This window comes from Barbus barbus (genome assembly GCF_936440315.1).
Source record: "Barbus barbus genome assembly, chromosome: 35".
NCBI classification, from domain to species: Eukaryota; Metazoa; Chordata; class Actinopteri; order Cypriniformes; family Cyprinidae; genus Barbus; species Barbus barbus.
This window is the reverse complement of record NC_136763.1, coordinates 1,177,937-1,199,000: the sequence shown is the minus strand read 5'-3', so window position 1 is coordinate 1,199,000 and position 21,064 is coordinate 1,177,937. Positions and strand designations below refer to the sequence as shown.

The window sequence follows — 21,064 nt, the reverse complement described above, 5'->3', positions numbered from 1 at the left end:
TATGACATAATGGCTAATTATTTTCTAGAACCCATTAGCTTTTTAATTAATTTACAAAGTTAATGGGTTCTAGAAAAACAGCTGAGCTTTTCTGTCAACCATAAAAAGAAAAGTCTGCGACGACGAAGCTGTACTCTACAAGCACTCTGAGATAAAGAGATCAATTACAGCAAAATAAAGATAAATACATTAATATTCTGTTACTTGGGGAAAAAAAGCCTACATTTATTATATTTCAACTAGTTACCAGGGCAATATTTCTCATTTTCATTTAGTTTAATTTGATGTACTAAAATAATAATAATAATAATGATAATGATGATAATTATAAATAAACATTTTTAAAAACAAAAACTCCAACAAAATTACTAAAACTGAACTGAAACACAAAATAAAAGCTAATTAAAAATAATAAATATACATATTTTAAAAAACACAAACTAATGAAAATTACACAAAAAAACAAACAAACAACAAAATTATAAACTGGAAACTAGAAAAGTGAACTGAAACGGAAATAAAATTAAATGAAAATGAATGAAATTAAATGAATGAAAACTGACAAAAATCATAAAATTAATATATATATATATATATATATAAAACAACAAAAAACACAACAAAATAACTAAAATTGTAAATAAAATTACAATAAACACAGAAAATATCAAAAATATTACTAAAAATATTAATACATACTATAGTCAGTATCTAAGTAATACGCATTATATGTATCTCAGTGAAAGTAATAAAAATTAATACAATTAATAAAATATATATATTTAAAAAAACTAACAAAAACAACAAAAACACACAACAAAACAAATAAATTTTTTATTAAAATTACAATAAACAGAAAATATGTAAATATTACTTAAAATATGAATACATAGTCAGTATAAAATGTATCTCAGTGACACTAATTACTAATTTACCACTTCAGGAATGTTATATACAGGAATTTACTGTTAAATAATAGCTACAGCAACAAAAAAAACAAAAGATAAACTATTTGGAGCACAGAATTTACACTTACACTTATAAGACTGTTTTGAAGCAGCAACTTACAAAAACATTGAGAGAGAAAACAATAATTAGTGTAACTGCAATTTTCTGTCCAAACATGAAAGTTCCAGTGAAATAGATCTGGAGACTAGCCCCAATCTGCCCTGTACTGTGCTGCTGAAAGGAAACCATATTCTTGTAGCATGATATTTACTGAAATACTGAAACATTACTCCTGTGCACAGATCACGGCACGTGTCCTAATGTAGTCTCTCCAGCGGTCATACATGCATTTCTCCTGCAGCTGTATGTGTTGACAGACTAATGCTCTGCTGCTGACGCTGTGAACTGAGCGGATGTTGTCATGGAGACGCAGAGCGGATGTTGTGACGCGCTGTTGTCATGGAGGCGCAGAGCGGCGCATGCGCAGTGACCTAATCATCGCTGGACGCGTTTGAGATCAATATTGACGCATTTCCAAACCAAATCTTGACATTTATCAGCATGAAATTAACGCGTAAACTCGTTCTAGCTCGGGCTAAAGCATCGGACCTGGAAAGCGTGAAGAAGCTGAACTGCTGGTGTGTTTTCTGCTGTTAGCCGAGTCTTTAATTATGATTATTATTCATTTATTCAGTGTCTAGTTTGATATCTGGATTTAATGGATGATATATATAACTGTATTCTCTTAATCATTTATTCATGTGTTTCAGGGGCTGCAATCTGACAGATGTGAGTTTTTAATCGTTTTCTTCTGTTTAATGATTAAAATGCATAATACTGTATATATATATATATATATATAATATTTGTATCATTAATATACTAAGAGTTTTTGTTAATATATCATTTCACTTTTCTGATTTCAACTCGTTTCAATTTACATTTTAAATGTTTACTTAAATGTGTATATTTATTATGTATATATAAATACACACACATACAGTATATATTTTGAAAATATTTACGTTTATACATTTATATATTCATATTCTTATATTTTATATAAATATATTTAATATATAAACATAACACATTTTTCTTAAACATATACATGCATGTGTTTGTATTTATATATACATAATAAATATACACAGTACACACACATATATTATGTAAACAAACTTTTATTTTGGATGCGATTAATCGTGATGTATATATAAACAATTACAAAATATTATTACAAATATTCTATTTATTCAGTACCATAGTAGCCCATATATCAAAGTATTCCCAGTTCTCTCACAGTATAATATCTCACTACGTGTTGATGTTGTCCACAGATCTCCATATTTGCGGAGATTCCTAACATTGAGGTTCTCACACTGAGGTTTGTTTTGAATAATCTGGTAATAATCCATAACTCTCATCACATGACTGTAATAACTCTGTGTGTGTGTGTTCAGTGCGAATCAGATCTGGTCTCTGGAGCACATCTCGTCGTGTCAGCATCTCAGCGAGCTCTATCTGAGACGGAATAAGATCTCGAGTCTGTCGGAGCTGAAGCATCTGCAGCAGCTGAGCCGTCTGAAGGTGCTGTGGCTCGCAGAGAACCCGTGCTGTGATGCTGACCCACACAAATACCGCTTGACCGTCATCAGAAACCTGCCCGGCCTGCACAAACTCGACAACCAGGGTGAGCGCAGCCAGCAGGCATTAATGGACAATACATAATAAAAACAAACTCTTTCTGCTGATTTGTCTTAAATATCAGCATGATACAGAGAAACCCTTCATACTTGGCAACCGCTGCTACATTTGTGTTGCATTCACAATGATAGGTGTTAAACACAGTTAACTCTAAACTCACTCTAGTTATCTTTTCATATATTTAGATGGATTTTATTTATTATCTATGTTCATTTTTTTTCTTTTTATTATTATTTATATACATGTTAATGCTTTGGCAACATTGTGTTACAGTCATGCTAATAAAGCTGAATCAAATTAAAAAATAAAGCAGTTATTTTGGTAAAATCGGAGTGGCTTTTACAATCACCTGCAGCAGAAATATGATCAAATGCACCCATGTTAAATCAAATTTGATATTTTATAATATATATCGGTGCTATTTTAATATAATCAGTATACTACTATTATTATTTTCTTAAATATTTTGATATAGATTTTATGTTTTTGTTTTCGCTTTAATTTTCAGGTTTTAGTAATTTGGTTGTTTTTGTCATTTTTAGTAGGTTTTCTTTATGTCCATATAGTTTATACATTTTTTTGACTCATTTTTTTTTTTTTCGTTTTAGTATTTTAGTACTTAAAAGTTAAATTAAACAAAAATGAGATGTTGCCTTGGCAACTAACTGAAATAAGACAAAAAAAAAATATTTTCAGTTAATGTTTATTTAGTTTCAGGTAACAAAGTAAAATAGAACAAAAATGTTATTAATGATAATATATATTATACGTATATAATATATATATATAATATACACTAATTCAATAATAAAAAAAAGACTTAGTTCATTAATCTGTAACTGTTTTTATATATATATAAAGTAATTAATTGCAAACACCGATCAGGTGACACCACAGGTGTCAGTTTATCAGCATTTAACTTCTATATTTTAAACTTTTAATGTGCTGTCTTTTATGAGTAGTTTAAAGATATGAATATTCATGAGTTTGTTCTGTCAGTGGTTACAGAGGAAGAGCTCACACAAGCACTGAAAGAAGGGGAGGAGCTTGTGTCCCCTCCAGGCCCCGCCCCCACCAGCTCAACCAATGGCCTCGCAGAAGCCGACTCTGAGACGGATCCTCTAAACTACAGCATGGAGGAAACCAAGTAAGATCTGGCTTAGTTTCTGCTGTTTGATCTGCGGATCTGAACTGAACTCATGCTCGTGTTTGTGCAGCAAGATCCGAGCTCAGCTGGGAATGAAGCTGCTGGCCAGAGACAAGTTTCCATCGCTGTCGTCCCCGCAAGAGACCGGAGACGCGCCGAAGAGGAAGGTACGAGCACAAACACTGAGACACATCCATTTATTAAACTGCAGCTCATATACACCACCAGCCAAACGGTTTTCAACTGAGATTTGTAATGTTTTTAAAGAAGTCTCTTCTGCTCACCAAGCCTGCATTTATTAGATCCAAAGTACAGCAAAAACAGTAATATTGTGAAATAATTTTAATATTTAAAAGAACTGTTTTCTATGTGAATATGTGTTAAATTAAGTAATTTATCTCTGTGATGCGCAGCTGTATTTTCAGCATCATTACTGCAGTCTTCAGAAATCATTCTAATATACTGATTTACTGCTCAACAAACATTTCTGATTATTATTATTATAAATGACAGAAATAAATGACAGTTTAACACATATTCACATAGAAATCAGCTGTTTTAAATAGTAAAAATATTTCACAATATTACTGCACTTTGGATCAAATAAATGCAGGCTTGGTGAGCAGAAGAGACTTCTTTAAAAACACAAAATCTAGCTGTTCAAAAAGGCTTGACAGGCCGTCTTGTTTATAGAGTCACACGCTGGAGGCCGTTCTCCTCCTGCTGAAGGATCTGGACGTCGAGGAGCTAAAAATCATCCAGTCAGTCACCGAGAGCAAACTCAGATCACGCAGTCGACGGAGAGAGCGAGAGAAATCTCCCATCTGCTCATGAACACCAGCGGAAAACACTTAAACCAGCAGCTGTCTCAGATATTAACATTAAAACACATCACTGCGGTTCTCAGATCAGGACAGAACTAATAATCTGAACCGGTTTCGTTTGTTTGAATCGGTCATGTTCAAGTCTAAACGCCTCGCTCGTGATTGTTACCAAGTTGCCGATTCCTGTTCATAAGACTTTTTCCTGTTTTGGAGGAAATGTTTTGCTTTGTAATGATCTAAATGAAGTTGGGTTGAGATAATATATGAGAATGTATTTTTCTATGTAAATAAACTCAGATGCATAAGAATATTTATTGTGTTCACATAGTGATCCTACAAAACTTTACAGAATACTGTACATGAAGGAGCTGCAGAAACAGGAATTAAAGGAACAGTTCACCCAAACATGACATTGTGCTGAAAGATCAGGATGAGTTTGTTTCTTCATCAGGTTTGTATAAATGTGTCTCTGCATCAGTGTCTCAGCAATGGATGCTCTGCAGTGAATGGGTGCCGTCAGAATGAGAGTCCAAACACTGATAAAAACATCACAATAATCCACACCACTCCAGTCCATCAGTTAACATCTGGAGAAGACAAAATCTGAAACACATCCAGCATTAAGATGCTTTTAACTAAAATACGAGTCTATAATCCATAATAACTCTTCCTCCAGTGGAAAAGTGCATCTCCTGTTGTCTCTCACATCAAAATCCAGCCACATATTAGTTTAGAGCTGGTTTGGCTTGTAAACGCTGCTTGATCTGTGCAGATTTCTCTCCTGATTCAGACCAGAACACTTTATCACTGGAGGAAGAGTTATTATAGATGGACTCATATTTTAGACATTAAAAGCATCTTAATGCTGGATTTGTCTCAGCTTTTGTCTTCTCCAGATGTTAACTGATGGACTGGAGTGGTGTGGATTATTGTGATGTTTTTATCAGCTGTTTGGACTCTCATTCTGACGGCACCCATTCACTGCAGAGCATCCATTGCTGAGACACTGATGCAGAGACACATTTCTACAAACCTGATGAAGAAACAAACTCATCCTAATCTTTCAGCACAATGTTATTTTTGGGTGACAAACGGTCTCTCCTTCAGTCAAACCTGCCACGCTTCCTTGAATTACAAAATCAAATCATTTATGATACAATGTTGGCAAGATGAAGTGCTATTCAACTAAACACATTTACTGAGCTGTGGACAGCAGTGAGGTTTTCCTGGTTTCACTCCACATCATTTTTCTCCAGGAAGTCAGTCAGAGTGCCGTTATCCACCGGGATGAGCAGATATTCCACTCCATCAGCGCCCTGACACACAAACAACGCTGCGTAAATCATCACTTCAGTCATTCTTAGGGATGTAACGGTATTATCAATATTACGATAGCAAAACTGTCTGGATATTATCGTGGTCACATGACGATATGAAACGATAGGTCTTCCAGGCAAAAAGTGTAGTTTTTAAATATTTAAACTTCTTATTCTAACATAACAGGTCTGTAAAGTAGTGTTTTGGGTCATTATGCTTCAGCACAGTATCTGTCAGACGAACTCAAACCGAAAGCACAATATAATCTCTTCATCAAGTCTGTTTTAAAGCGAAGCTGCACTTGGTTCAGACGATCAGCTCATGATCCGGTGTTTTCTGCGTCTCAGAACGGCTCCGTTCACACTGAATGAATGCAGTTTATTTCACGTTCTGTGAGTTTAGCACACGTTTGGGAACAACAGCCACCAGTTCTGCTTTATTTCAGCTGCAGATGATTACAGCGTTTCACTAGATTTGTAGCGAGACGTGTTTTTGTGCCTGTTTTCACTGAAGCTGGAGTTTCCTTCAAAATAAAAGCTTAAAGTGCAGCATGAATTACTGACAGCTAGCGGTTTAAATGCAGTCCAAACTCAAAATATCTCTTTCAAGTGTACAAATTAACAAAGAGGTATTGTAATTATCCTACTGTAGTGTAAAGCAATAATAATATACCTATCAAATATTCATTTTCATTTATTTTACAGTGCAGTTGTTTTATAATATATGGCTATTACTGTTATTGATATTATATTGTAATAAAACAGCAGTGTGAATGTAATTTAGACTGAGACAGTAGATCACAAATAAATACAGGGTTGAGTCCTCTTTAAAGTTCAGCTACAAGTCAATTCACTGACTTTTTTCTGACGTAAGTTTTCTTAGTTAAGAACATGGGTTAGAGCTCTTCATTCTGAACTCTTAAAGTGCATTAGATAGAATCATTTAACTCTAAAATTTTTCCCCCCCTGAATATCACAATAAATATCGTATCGTGCACTTCATATTGTGATATTATCGTATGGTGATATTCTGATATCGTTACATCCCTCATAATTCTGCACATGTGAAGTGAGTTCAGGCGAGTTCTGACCTTCTTGGTGCGGATGAGTTTATGGTCTCTGAACTCGGTGAGCTGCGTGCGCAGCGTGATGTCACTGTTCACCAGGAACGACTCGCGACAGCGCTGGTAGAAATCCTGGAAAGACAATCCTGAACAAACAACAATCATCCATTTTAATATGCAGAGGCTTCATAATAAACGCAGTGATGGATGCTTTACCTGTATATGCAGCATTGTCCTTGTTCTCCAGCTGAAACTCTGCCAGTAATCTGAAGATTCCCCTGCAAATCACACACACACACACTTATTTATTAAAATGGTAAGTTGCTTTATACATGATGTGTGAAAGTGTCTTTATATGTTTGTTTATATATAATATATACAGTGCCCTCCAAAAGTATTGGAACAGTAAGGCCAATTCCTTTATTTTTGCTGTAAACATTTGGGTTTGACATCAAAAGATGAATATGAGATGAGAGATGAACATTTCAGCTTTTATTTACAGGTATTTTCATCTGGATCTGATACACAACTTAGAAGATAGCACCTTTAGTTTGAACCCACCCATTTTTCATCTTACCAAAGTATTGAACATGTGACTGACAGGTGTGTTTTGTTGCCCTGGTGTGTCCTATTAATTGATTATTCAAACAATAAATAGCACTGAATGTCTGCTCAGTTTCAGATCCGTGCAGACTGCATTTATAGTTAGTTAGACGTGTAACCAACATGAAACCAGAGAGGTGTCTATGGGTGAAAAACCAGCAACTGTGAAGCTGAGAGAAGATGAAATATCAATCAAACCATTGCACAAACACTGGCAATAGCAAGTACAACCATTAATCTCCTGAGGAAGAAAGAAACCACTGGTGGACTAAGTAACACCTCAAACGGGTAGATCAAGGAAAACAATCAAATGTCTACAGAAAAAATAAAAGAATTGGCCTTACTGTTCCAATACTTTTGGAGGGCACTGTATATATATGCTGTGCAGTACGTGTGTGTGTGTGTGTGTGTGTGTGTGTGTGTGTGTGTGTGTGAGAGAGTGAGCGAGTGTGTGTGTTACCTGGCGTTGGGCGTGAGGCTCCGCAGCACGTGTGTGAGTGAGCTGAGGGCCAGTGCTCCGGTCTGCTGCACCAGCAGGGAGTTCTCGTATGACGTCTCTTCAGTGTACTGCAGGTAGGTGGTGGTTTCGTACCACAGCCAGTTGAACATGCTCATCTTCGCCTGATCCCAGACTGAGCAAACACAGACCAGGAGAACATTATAATATATAATATAACATAATACCAGTGATCAGCATCACCTAAAGCTGAAGCGTGAGACTGACTGAGTGTAGCATTGATGTGGTCGATGGAGGCCAGCAGGTGCATGTTGGGAAGTGCCGCCAGCTGCCCCAGAGCCTGCTGGCTTTTGTCACCCCTCAGCATGGGCCCGTCGATGTTATTGATGACCAGGAAGACGTGATTGCTTGGGTCTGGAAGACAAATGTGCAACTTACAGCTAATTGTTTTTTAGAGAAAAGTAGGCTGATTATCGTTCCTATTTTTACCCTGGTGTTGTGAGCATTACGGAGTACACGCATATTGTAATGACTATTTAATTCAATAGGCAGACAGTAGTTAAGTATTTTTACTCTGCTTTAGAAAATAAATTCTTCAAGTGTCTGTATTTTATCAGTGTTTTTCTTTAGAAAACTTACTTATTACTTCACAATATTCCAAAGCATAATATTGCTCTAGTACTTTCTTACTTTTATTCAAGTAAAAGTACTTAAAAGTTTTCCTTGAGTACAAGAAAGTACTACATTTTTAGTGTTCTTGAGTATTAAAAATAAAAACTATTGTTTTATATTATATATTATTTATGAAATGTAGTGCAGTAAAATGTATGACATTATGCTTTGGAATGTAGTGAAGTAAAAGTTTTCCAAAGATAAACTACAGATACTTTTTAAATGTACTTTAATGTAAAAATACTTCACTACTGTCCACCTCTGTTCATCCTGGAAGCCAGAGGGCGCTCTTGCGCAGAAACACATATGCATCGCATAAGTTATAGCACTGATGACGCTCCAGGAAATCCCTAATATGGACAAAGATATCCAGTTATCCCTGAATAAAACGCAGAGAAATTAACTGTTTAAACTTGAAGACAATAAACATATGATTGCGACAATTTAAGGTTTATCTGTGTTCTTCAAGCAATCCTGGGTATTTTTATAAGAATAAAGTATTTTTATAATGCAATGCTAATCGACATAGCCTTTATCACTGTATATAATACTATAAAATAGTATGATTTCTGCCTCATTCTGTGATATGAAACCATGTCTGATCACAAAAACTTATTTCAAACTCTCTACTTGTTAAATCAAATAAAAGACGATGTTTATTCAGCTAACACACTTTAATCCATCCATTGCCTCATCCTCCACATCCGCTCCCAATTCCACACACCGTTCCTTCACAACCCCACCCCTTTCACCGCATGCGCTAACCTCATTTTTAACCTGGAAGAACCTTCTTCCAAGGGAACAGGGTAGGGAGGAAATAACATGTTAACACGACTGATGTTATGAAGTTAATTTGGAGAAAAATGAATATCTTTGTTGGACAGCAGGTTTGTAAACAGGCTCATACACATGCAAAACTGTGCTACTGTAATACATTACTCAAGGCTCAGACCGATGCTTGTCGCACAGTACAGCCCTGACCAAACCAGTTCCAGACTGTAGGAGCTCCTCGTTTAGTGATAAACTCCTCAATTTCACATCCGCCTTCTGCAAGGTCGCTCCACACGGTCACACACAGAAACATGTCAACAACTAGACTTTATCTTTATTATTGCACATTCGTATCGTGGGGAGAATTCGCAAATGATAAGATATCACCCATCCCTACTTACAGCCACTGGAGACGATCAGAGAAGAGCTGAGAGACGTGACACGCCAGCCTTACCTTCTCTGAGAGATTTGATGATGAAGTCGATCTGGTCTGCAGGATTACGGAAAGTTCCCTCGTGTCCGAACACGTTGCAGGTGAGGGAATTCAGGATCTGTCAGATTACAGCAAGATTCAGACGACGTCAATCTGATCAAAGCTGTTATCAAGGGACACTATCAGACGCTGCTGAAGACAGAGTTATCGTTATAGTTATTATATAGTATATATATATAATATTTATAGTTTTAGTTATAGTTCGTGCTACAAACGGGACTTTGTTATATTAGTCGATATCACAGTCATGATGACTGCTGTTTTGTCACATGATGCTTTCACTGTATGAAAAGGTGTTGCAAAACATTTTTTGTTGCATAATAAAGTCATTTACGATGACGGAGGATTCACGTGTGTGTGAGAGAAGCAGAAGCAGCGAACGAACCGATTTGAGGGTCATACTGGGGAAGAAACCATTGACCACCACATGATCGTAGTCAGACAGCATGGATGTGCGGAACTTCTCCAGCAAGAGCTTCTTGGAGCCCAAGCCGTAGATCAAGATGTTAAAGCCCATGCTGAAATATTCACAAACAGAGATACACAAGATGAATATGTGCTGCATCATCATCATCCTCACACACACACACACACACACGCACACAGACACTCACTCACTCACACGCACGCACACACGCACACACATACTCAGTCACGCACACACACACACACACACTCACTCACTCACTCACACGCGCACACACACACTCAACTGCAGCTGCAGCATCCACTGGTTAAAGTTGTTCTCGTGTTTTGCATTGAGCTGTTTAATTTCCTCTGCGAAGCGTGGCTGGTTTGAACCCAAGAGGCTGAGCAGAGTTTCCTATAAAACACAATTGAACACCTCCGTTAGATCTCGTACAGATCCCATATTCACAGACAGATGAAGATCACTGACCCGGTCCAGTTTGGGCGTCTGGAGTTTCTGGAGGGTCCGATCGGACGTGAGAACCTTAGAGCTGCTGTGAGCTTCAAAATACTCTTCCACCAGATCAGACTGCAGGAGAACAATCACACAACAGAGTTGACTTGATATTTTCTGACGTTAAAAACAATAGAAATGCAAAACGTGCTGCTGTGATTCTACACTAAGAAACAATTTTCACTCAGAAATTGCTGGTAAGTAACTATTTTAAAAATAGTTACAAAGAAATGGAAGTAACACTAAATTCAATATGAAATTTTTTGGGCTATACAGTTTCGATTTCCATAATAAGTAACAAATTAAGTTTAATTCTTACAGTGAAGACTATCACTGTCTTTAAATAAATTATTAATTTAAAGTTTTGGTCTCTCATAATCATGTCAAATAATCGTGATTACAATATTGACCAAAATAATCATTTATCGTTTATGATAATTATCTTTCAGTTTGTCATTATAGCTACTGTTATTTTTATAGTTATCATTTTGTAAGTTTCATATATCAATATTTTTATCATTACAGCTTTTGTTATCATTACATACTGTATATCAGATATATTGTAATCTTTATAGTAGTTATTACAGTTACTGTTATTATATTACTTACATTTATGCATTTAGCAGACGCTTTTATCCAAAGCGACTTACATTGCATTCATTTTTATCAGCTCTTGCTTTCCCTGGGAATCGAACCCATGACCTTGGTGTTGCTAGCGCCATGCTCTACTATTTGAGCTACAGGAAAGCTATATACTTACTGACTTACAGGTTGCTAGGGTGTTGAGGGTGGTTGCTAAGGTGTTTTAAGTGCGAGAAACACTAATTCAGGTTTTGTTAGTCATAAACTCATCTGGCCCCTCATCCAGACGGTCTGAAGGTCAAAGGTCAGGATGAGACTCTCACCTCTGCTGCTTTCTTGCTCTTCTTACTGGGCGTCTTATAGAGGGCAGCAGCGGACGTGTTTTTACTGGGTGTTTTGGGCTGGTCGACCCTCTTCCCCTCGTGTTCTTCAGCATCATCATCATCCTCAGAGTTCGAGGGGGAGAAGTCGCTCTCGCTGTCTGAACGCAGGTTCGGAGCTGCATGATAATTATAATAAGACAACAAAAACACACTAGTAAATGAAATGGACACCTGTGAGAGTCACGGATGACGAGATATTAGGGCTGCCCTCGACTAAAGGTTTTTGGTGGTGGATGAGGAGATCTCACAATGTAAAGCGCTTTGAGTGCTTAGAAAAGTGCAATGTAAATGCTTAGAAAAACTCAAATGTTTCTATTTGAATTTGTTCATTTGAAAGCAGGCGTTTCACTCTCTATAGATATATTTCTGTCTGTAAGGCAAGTATACACAGAGTTTCGTGCTCAAGTTCACAGACACTGAGACGGCAGAAAGCACATCCTGTTTGCTTTCATTATTTTACAAAAGCGCAATGTTTTGCTGTTATTGTGAGTGAGTGCACACAAATAAACAGTCTTTACAGATTCTAAAGGTGCATTACTCTTATCTGTATGACCAACATGACTTCACCTGTGCAGTTTTATTTTTATTTTCTGTGACTAAGCGACTAATAACATTTTAGTCGACCAAGCCTCTTCTCGTCGACTAACGGTTAGGGACAGCCCTACAGGAAATACACACATTTACAAACAAATCCATAATTCATGCACTGCATACAAACTTTTAAACTCATGACATCAGATTAACTTGGTCTTATTGGGAATGATTCACTAGTGCATGTTTTCTAAAGAAATATTCAGTTTAATATCCTCTTTCACTGTTAAAAAAATGCCACTGATAGAAAGAACTTATAGTAATAAAATATAATTATGAATGTTGAGTTTAAACAGTTGTTTTAACCAATTATAGACCATTACTAATGCCCTACATACTAGAAACATTACTATATGTCAGAAAAATTAAATAGGTAGAGAAAATATGACTTTAAATAAATGTAAAATAAAATTGTGAGTTACTTTTGTTAATATAAATTGTTTAATTTTCTTTCGACTGTAATAAATATAATAATCTTTTGTTCATTAATATTAATAATTTATTATAATGTGATAATTATACAAAAAATAATTTGTTAAGACTTATTTGCAAACCTAAATGCATAATATTAGGTCATTTATGTGCATTTATTCTGGAATTTAAAGTGAACTTTATTTGCCTATTATTTAGTTATTATTCTTTTACATTTTGTTAGTATTTATTTATTTTTGGAAAAAGATAAGCTAAATTTTGTTTACTTTTTTCTACTGTCATAAATTATTTTTGCATCAATATTAATAATTTATTATAATTGTATAATTATACAAATATTAATTTGTTAATTATAATACTTTTATTTGCAAGCCTAAATGTATGTTTAGGTAATTTATGTCTGGAAATTAAAGTCAACTCTATTTGCATATTCAGCTATTATTCTTTTAAATGTTGTTAATATTTATTTATTTGTGGAAATAGATTAATATTACCTTTCTACTGTATTAAATATATATTTGTACATTAATATGAATAAATGATTAATAATTAGTTAAGTTAATAATTACACAAATAATGATTTGTTAATTAGAAGACTTCTTTGTAAATGCATAATGTTTATGTAATTTATGTGCATTTATTCTAGAATTTAAAAAGAACTTTATTTGCCTATTTAATTATTGTTCTATTAATTTTTGTTAGTATTTATCTATTTTTGAAAAAAAAAAGAAAATACATATTGTATGGTATATAGTCTATTAATTTAAAAACTTTTTTTTGCTGTATTGGTGTGTTGGTGTCATTATATTGTCCTCTTATTGTTAAAACCCCCCGAAACAAACGAACCTGACAGTCTCTTGCGCAGTCGGTGTGGTGTTGTGGAGATGAACTGCACCTTCTTTCCCTGATTAGACACAAGTATATATATGTGAGTAAAACACAACCACATGTAAACATGTCTCATTTTTGGCAGAGAAACACACGAGTTCACCTTCTGAGGGGTTTTGTTCTGATTGGCTGATTCTGTCGTGGATAAACAGAGAAAATCAGAGTCAGTCCGTTTTAAACTGAGATTGAGAGAAGAAAACAAACCGCAGGATCAGGACGGACTTTTAGCGGCGCGTGTCGGGCTGGACGACTCCTCGTTTGTGTCTGATGTGGAGAAGGTCACGCTCTTCCCAGGCGTTCGAGCCAATTCAGACGCTACACAAACACACGACATATTAACATTATAATCAACACATTCAGAAATATGTGACCCTGGAACACAAAACCAGTCATGAGGGTCAATTCTTTGAAATTGAGATGTATGCATCATCTGAAATCATCTGAATAATCTTTCCATTGATGTATGGTTTGTTATGATCGGACAATATTTGTCTGAGATACAACTATTAGAAAATCTGGAATCTGAGGGAGCAAAAAAATCTAAATATTGAGAAAATCTCCTTTAAAGTTGTTCAAATGAAGTTCTTAGCAATGCATATTACTAATCAGAAATGAAGTTTTGATATATTTACGGTAGGAAATGTGCAAAATATCTTCATGGAACATGATCTTAATATCCTAATGATTTTTGTCATAAAAGAGAAATGTATAATTTTGATCCATACAATGTATTGTTGTCTATTGCTACAGATATACCTGTGTTACTCATGACTGCTTTTGTGCTGCAGGGACACAGATATAGTTTTAGTGTGTATGCAAACTGAAATGCAGCATATGTAACATTTGATAAGTGTTTATTCACCCATCTGAGCCATTTTATTGCCCCGTTTGATGGTCTGAAACGAGAAGACAGATGCTCCGGCAGTGACGGTGCTATTTTCACTCTCATCTGGGAAATAAACAACCAATGAGAAGTTAGAATTACAACACAACTGAAAACATCATGATTCACACCGAGCGATCTTTATACTGTGAAAACCGTGCGTTATCTGTCAGTATCTATGGCTGTTAATGGTCACCTTGTGATCCGGTGCACAGAACGTCCACATACTTCTGCTCATTAAACACCTCTTCATCCTCATCCTCATCATCATCCTCAGGTCTTCTGGATTTCTGCTGGGTTTTTAGGGTCACCAGCGCCTGTATGGATCCATTAGCTGCTTTTATATCTAGATCCACAATGCAAAACATCAGATTTGATCAATAATCATAAAAACACAAATAAAGTATAATATAGACCTATATTAATAAATTAGATAAAAACATTTAAATTAAAAAACATATCAATAAATATTGAAATATTATATATATACACAACTAAATAAAATAGATCAATAAATAAATAATATATAAAGTATAACATATATTAATTACCTATAATAAACAGATCAATAAATAATATATGTGTGTGTGTGTGTGTGTGTATAAACGTTACTAGTACTATAGTATTAGAGAAATGACTGGTTATATAGTAATTTATAGTTTGACAGTAAAAGCAAAGTTAAATGAGCTTTTACCTTGCTGTTTCTCTACAATATGATCCAAAACATCTTCATCAGCCACGAAGCGAACCTCTAACAGCTGTTTCTGCGTCATCCTGCGACTCACGAGCTAAAACTGTAATATCTGTCCCACATACACGTTTATTAACATTTGTTTTGATAATAAAACTCTATTTTGCTCAAATCGACCTGTTGAAATCCTGACTGAACTGCCATCGATTCCGCGCCACGGGAAACATTCTAACCCACGTGTGACCAGAGGAAGGTCACGTGACTCGCTCCGGCCAATTAGAATGAGGCTCCTTTGAAAAAAAACTACATCTCCCATAATTCATAGTTCGTACCGCGGGAGCAGATTTCCGTTAAATTAGCAGGATGTGTTTTTCCTAATTGAAGACACCGGAAAGTTCAATGTTTTCATACTTTTAACTGGATTCTGACATAAAAATGGAGAAACACACACACACACACACACACACACACACACACACACAAAAGAGTAAACACAAATAGTTGTGATTGGATAATCCTACTCAACGCTGAGAAAAGTAACACTTATCACATGACACAGCGGTTATTGAATGAATTAAATCCAAATTAACGGTGCTTTAAAGCATAATCAGAGTAAAACTGACAAATAAAAATATGTTTTGCGTCAAATCTCTAGATGTCAGTAAAATCTGGCACTTCAGTTCCTCCTCATAAAGATTTCCTTTCAATATTCATTCAAGATTCAAGAGTTTTCAAGATTCAAGAGATTCAAGAGTCATTCACTCAGACTGAGGCAGAAATATCATGTTATAATGAGAGAATATATATATTATAACAGAAATATCATGTTATAATGTTCTGAGCAGTTCTGATCCGGCACTGGGCCGGTCTGAAGATTAAATTAATGTTATTTTATATATGAAATAGCCTATAAAAGGGCATTTCAGGTTCTGAATTAAAAACCAAATATAATGCAATACACAAAAGCAACCCTGTTAAATAGTGCACACAATAAACTAATCTCGTGCCATGGGTTTTTCAGAAAAGAACGGAAGTGATTGAAACATGAGCAGAGTTCAGCTGAATGATGAAGATTATCTATCACTCTATATAGACTAATACAATCACATACAACAATCATTTCTCAAATATTTATTACAATATACACTAATAAACTGAACATTGACTTCAATGCTTTGAGAGACTGGATGCTTTCAGCTGATTTCTATTGAACTGCAGCTCAAACTATTTCAAATATAGTGGATTAAGCTACAAACTCCATCATAAACACAATGTGTCCATCTAACATGTATTTTGAGGTTTCCTCAACTCAATATGTTCATAGATTTGTGTTGGATGTCATGAATGGAAATATGGAGATTTTATGTGGAAACATTACACTTTTTTCGCTTATTTCAGTTAATGAGCCAGTAATAGTTCTGACAGTGTCGTGTAAACATGACTGAAGACGAGAAAACAGGAGAAACAGATGAACCGATTCAATTGAGTGAGTCATTTACGCTGGAACCGGTTCGATTGATTCGAACTCGTGACTTCGATCATTCAGTTCAAGCGATTCACTACAAAAAACAGATCAAAAGAGACATTCATTTTCCAATTTCGACATTTGTAATGATTTTAAAAAGCACGTTTAGTGATGGAGAAACAGAGCTTTTATAAACTCAGAAACCATTGAGTCGCAAAATGATTCACTGTTTCGAAGATAAATACATACAGATATAATGATCTAATTATTACTATTATTTATACTTTTAATATTACATACAATTATTTATAATATTAACATATGAATATTAATGATATATTCTAATATTTATAATTGTATTTTATTTTAAAAAATTTAAATAAACATTAATTTATTTAAAATGTTTTTCAACTGAGCTCCACACAAACACACAATGTAAAATATATAAATTTATAATGTATTTATTTTCAATATTAAAATGTTTATTTATACTTATAAATATATAAATAATATTTATACACACACACACAAATATTTATATATATACTGTTATAATACACATTTCAATACATATAAATATTAATATCTAATTATATTATTTACTACTTAATTCTAGATTGTTATTTTTGACTGATGATGACTGAACCCCATCCAGACACACACAGATTTAAAACACATTAAATATTAAATATAAATTATATGATACATATAAATTATATGATACATATAATTATTATATACATATATAAACTACAAATCACACAGAAGCAGAAATCCTTAAAGTGAAAATTCATATTTTATTGGTTCCATACATTAATTTAATCAAGGGCAGAAATTAAGAAAACAAAGTTATATCAAACCGGGGCATCTACAAGGTTAAAGGTGGAAAAGATCACCAGTTTGCTTCAATCACAAGTGCAGACCTTTAATTTATTCAGATCGATTCAGCTGGTCAGAAAGAGAGAGAAAAAATCATCAAATAGTACAAAAATCTGAGTTTCAGCAGTATTGGGTGTGAGTGAAATAAAACAACTAACATGTTAATGAAACATGACTAGCTGATCACAGTTGTGTCCCTTAAACACAAGAAGAACAGAAGATGAAGAAACAGACTGATAGAAAACAAACACTGCTTCTGTGGCTTTCATCAAAATCTGAAACAATCAGGCAACACAAACAGACCGTGCCCTTGATTTCAATTCATCAGTCGTAAATGCAAATTAAAAAAATGATCAAGAAGGGAAAAGACGAGGTTGGTGTGTTTTCATCTTTCACGTTTTGCATTTTTTACACATTAGATCAGAATGGCTTTATGTAACTCTAAGGAGGAATACATCTCAATACAGTTATACAGAACTCTGCTACTACCTTAAATATACAAGCACAAGTACACAGAAATCAATCAAAGCCCACGCTAAACCACTCTCTTTAAAAATAAGACAAACCAATAGAATCTGAGGCTTGAAATCTTTAAGGACCTCGACGGTTCTGTTACTCCTTGGTTTGCAGCTTTCAACATCAGTAAAAAAAAAGCAAAATAATCAAATAAAACATTCTAGGGAAATAGAGGCTGGTATAAAACACGGATAAAATTCTCCAAAACGAGTCGAAACGCTCTTCATGTGATATTAAACATCCTCCAGCATTCAGAGGAAGATGTGAGACTGCAAATTAATCTGCTGTGTTTGATATTTTACTCCAAACAGAAGAAACAACATTTTGCTGAAAGAAAATATCTAGCCTACTATTAGAACCATTAGTTTGTTTGCATTAAAATGATTAAACATTCTTCCCCAGCAAATTCTCATTACTGTAATGCAAAACAAGAGAGTACGAACACTAGTGTTTTCATTTATGCTGATTCACAAAAAAACTAATTCTGTCATTGCAATACAGTAACAAAACTATGGAAGCTAATTCAAAAGGTAATTGCGACTTTTTGTTTAGAATTTCTCGCAATTCTGACTATTTTCTCAGAATAGAGACATAAACTTGCTTATAAAGTTATAAAGTCGAATTCAGGGGAAAAAAATCTTACAATTTTAGTTTATATTTTGAGGTTATATCACCAATTTTGAGAAAAAAAAAAAAAAGTTTTGAGAAGTCAGAATCGTGAGATACAAACTCATAAAAAACCCCTGCGATTCTGAGAGAAAAAAAGTCCAAATTGTGAGATAGAAAGTTGCAATTACCTTTTTTATTGTTATTCAGTGGCGGAAACAAGCTTCCATACAAAACAGTATTAAAACTGAAAATAATCTTTAAAAAATATATATATTTTCCTCATGCAAAATGTCATTTCTTGTGAGTGAAACCGGAGCTGGATATTTCTTGGTCTTGTTGGCGTTTTACGTGGTCAGATTTCTCTTCTTCATCTTAACTTAAACATATGAACTATCTACAGGCTCCTCATAAATCACCAACAAAACCACGAGTGTGTGAATAAAAACTGTCCTGTGTCGAGTAAACGGTTTCTGTTGTGGTGCGACGCTCATCTCTGGTCCTCCAGGTTCACTTCCTCTGCTGACAGGAAGACCAGCTACTGCAGGTAGATGAATGAGCTGACCGCACCTCTTTCTTCCCATTGGATGCCGATGCTCCCTGGCTCCGCCCCCAGCCCAGCCCCAGCCCGAGTCTCACTGAGACGCCTGTGAGGTGGGGTTGTCGTTCTTGCCCTCCTGGCTGGACGGAGGCTTGTTGTTCCAGGGGCTGTTGGCTCCCAGCGCGGGCGAGTTGTTAAAGCTGTCCTCGTCGTCGATGCCGTTGGCCGCGTCGAACTGTGTGTTCTCCAGCCGCGTGATCAGACGCTCGTCCTCGTCCCCAAACTCACCACCCATCAGCGTGGGCTCGCCCACCACCATCACGTCCTGAGCACACCAAAACACACCATTAGCATTAGAAACACCATTTAGGGGAAAAAAATCTGTCATATAGTATGAGTATTTTTGGCACAAAAACATTTGTATATATTATAAATTACACACACACATATATAGTAAAAATCACAGACGCATTTCTATTTATATATTCATATCCATGTAAATTCATATATTATATAAAATGAAGAAACAGAACAAACTGAGACTAAATCCAGAAGAACTGTGTCTGCAAGACGCTTCAAGAAAGCTCCTGAGAAACTCTGCTCAAGAGCACCGAGGACAAAAGCTGCTTTAAACACAAAGCATGCTCACAACAAATGCTGATTTACTTTAGTTAATAATCAAGAAAATCTATTTATGGCATTATTTTTGACAGCATCCTCATTTTACAGCATTTTTACACAAGTGTCTAAAACTTTGAACAGTTCTGTAGCTTTGCAGGAGGTTTCTTGAAGCTTGGAGACACAGTTCTTCTGGATTTAGTCTCAGTTTGTTCTGGTTCTTCATGTCATTCCAGACAGACTGATGATGATCAGATCAGATCTCAAACATCTCACTGGATTATTACTATTAATGACTAAATGAATGTTTCCTACTGACACACTCCAGCAGAAGATAGAAATAACTGACTTTAAACCAGTTTTAGCTGCTGAAGATACTAGTGTTCTGATCATTTTGGCCAGAGCTGTACATATATTATAAACTACATAAATGTATAAATATACATGCATACATATATTTTATTTAAAAAATTTGTTGCTTCAGTAAACGGACTGTAAACTGTTGCGTGTGTTTCTGCAGTAAGATGACGTGTGATTGGTTACTCACTGGGACCTGACTGGACAGCGGGAAACTGTTTGCTGGGCTCTTCTTCTTGCTGTTGCTGTTGTTATTGGAGCCGCCACCGGCGCTCATGGTGCTGCCGCCTGACATCTTGCGCTTCCGTCGCTTACTCGGTGCCTGTCTGGCCGGTTCAGCTGCGGAGAGACGCCACACAGACGAGCTCAGACACACGCTACACAAACACCAGCAGCACCAGAGCTGCAAACATTCACCTGCCAATCATTTACATATGTTTTGAACATGTCTGAGGCTGGTAACCTTTTGGTCCTAAGTATTTAAGACGCTTAAAAAAGCTTAACATTAATATTGATCCTGACCCATTTCTAGCCCTGTTTGGGGTTCTCCTATGCCAGATTTGACGGGCCAGGATCGTAAAGTTATTGCTTTCACTACAATCATGGTCAGATGGGCTATTCTACTTAAGTGGAAGCTTACTTCACCCCAACTCATGACAGGTGGATACAGGACATTTTATATTGTGTTAGGCTTGAGACATTGAGATG

At 35.4% G+C, this 21,064-nt stretch overlaps 3 protein-coding genes across 9 annotated transcripts in view; 1 reads left to right on the top strand and 2 right to left on the bottom strand.

Annotated features, from left to right (window-relative positions):
* The first annotated feature begins 1,465 nt into the window (after positions 1-1,465).
* cfap410 (cilia and flagella associated protein 410) lies at positions 1,466-4,929 on the top strand. Its single transcript, XM_079393812.1, has 7 exons — positions 1,466-1,586; positions 1,719-1,737; positions 2,289-2,335; positions 2,412-2,641; positions 3,655-3,802; positions 3,873-3,969; positions 4,496-4,929. Exons 1-7 carry the CDS (start codon positions 1,510-1,512, stop codon positions 4,634-4,636), a joined length of 759 nt encoding a protein of 252 aa, XP_079249938.1. The 5' UTR covers positions 1,466-1,509; the 3' UTR covers positions 4,637-4,929.
* On the bottom strand, positions 4,922-15,634 carry orc2 (origin recognition complex, subunit 2). 2 transcript variants are annotated; one of them, XR_013782919.1, is made up of 17 exons: positions 15,378-15,634; positions 14,880-15,029; positions 14,663-14,749; positions 14,023-14,115; positions 13,904-13,935; positions 13,759-13,816; positions 11,830-12,005; positions 10,901-10,999; positions 10,716-10,825; positions 10,388-10,520; positions 9,964-10,060; positions 8,334-8,480; positions 8,070-8,241; positions 7,223-7,284; positions 7,034-7,152; positions 5,720-5,942; positions 4,926-5,095 (listed from the first exon to the last, which is right to left on the bottom strand). XR_013782919.1 is itself a non-coding variant. In XM_079393811.1 (16 exons), the coding sequence occupies exons 1-16, from the start codon at positions 15,454-15,456 to the stop codon at positions 5,859-5,861; spliced, it is 1,698 nt and encodes a 565-aa protein (XP_079249937.1). In that variant the 5' UTR covers positions 15,457-15,634; the 3' UTR covers positions 4,922-5,858. The 2 variants fall into 2 exon arrangements, 1 of the variants encoding a protein (XP_079249937.1); XM_079393811.1 differs by having other exon boundaries at positions 4,922-5,942.
* A 1,980-nt stretch (positions 15,635-17,614) lies between these two features.
* LOC306855256 (LIM domain-binding protein 1) overlaps positions 17,615-21,064 on the bottom strand; it is a 46,591-nt gene continuing 43,141 nt past the window's right edge. For all 6 annotated transcript variants that reach the window (XM_079393803.1, XM_079393807.1, XM_079393804.1 and 3 more), the window contains 2 exons: positions 20,547-20,695; positions 17,615-19,706 (listed from right to left, as the gene is read on the bottom strand). In XM_079393803.1, the coding sequence (XP_079249929.1) occupies positions 19,476-19,706; positions 20,547-20,695 (380 nt within the window). In that variant the 3' untranslated portion in view covers positions 17,615-19,475. The remainder of the gene's footprint in view (positions 19,707-20,546; positions 20,696-21,064) is intronic.

Bases quoted from the DNA above. Each gene is read 5' to 3' on its own strand.
- orc2 (XM_079393811.1), bottom strand. From the start codon at position 15,456: ATGACGCAGAAACAGCTGTTAGAGGTTCGCTTCGTGGCTGATGAAGAT. The intron at 10,826-10,900 runs GTCAGTGATCTT...TGTGTTTTATAG, and splicing joins AGACGCCCAAACTGGACCGG to GAAACTCTGCTCAGCCTCTT. The intron at 10,521-10,715 runs GTTGAGTGTGTG...TGAATATTTCAG, and splicing joins CAGTGGATGCTGCAGCTGCA to CATGGGCTTTAACATCTTGA.
- cfap410 (XM_079393812.1), top strand. From the start codon at position 1,510: ATGAAATTAACGCGTAAACTCGTTCTAGCTCGGGCTAAAGCATCGGAC. The intron at 2,336-2,411 runs GTTTGTTTTGAA...GTGTGTGTTCAG, and splicing joins ATTGAGGTTCTCACACTGAG to TGCGAATCAGATCTGGTCTC. The intron at 3,970-4,495 runs GTACGAGCACAA...TCTTGTTTATAG, and splicing joins GAGACGCGCCGAAGAGGAAG to AGTCACACGCTGGAGGCCGT.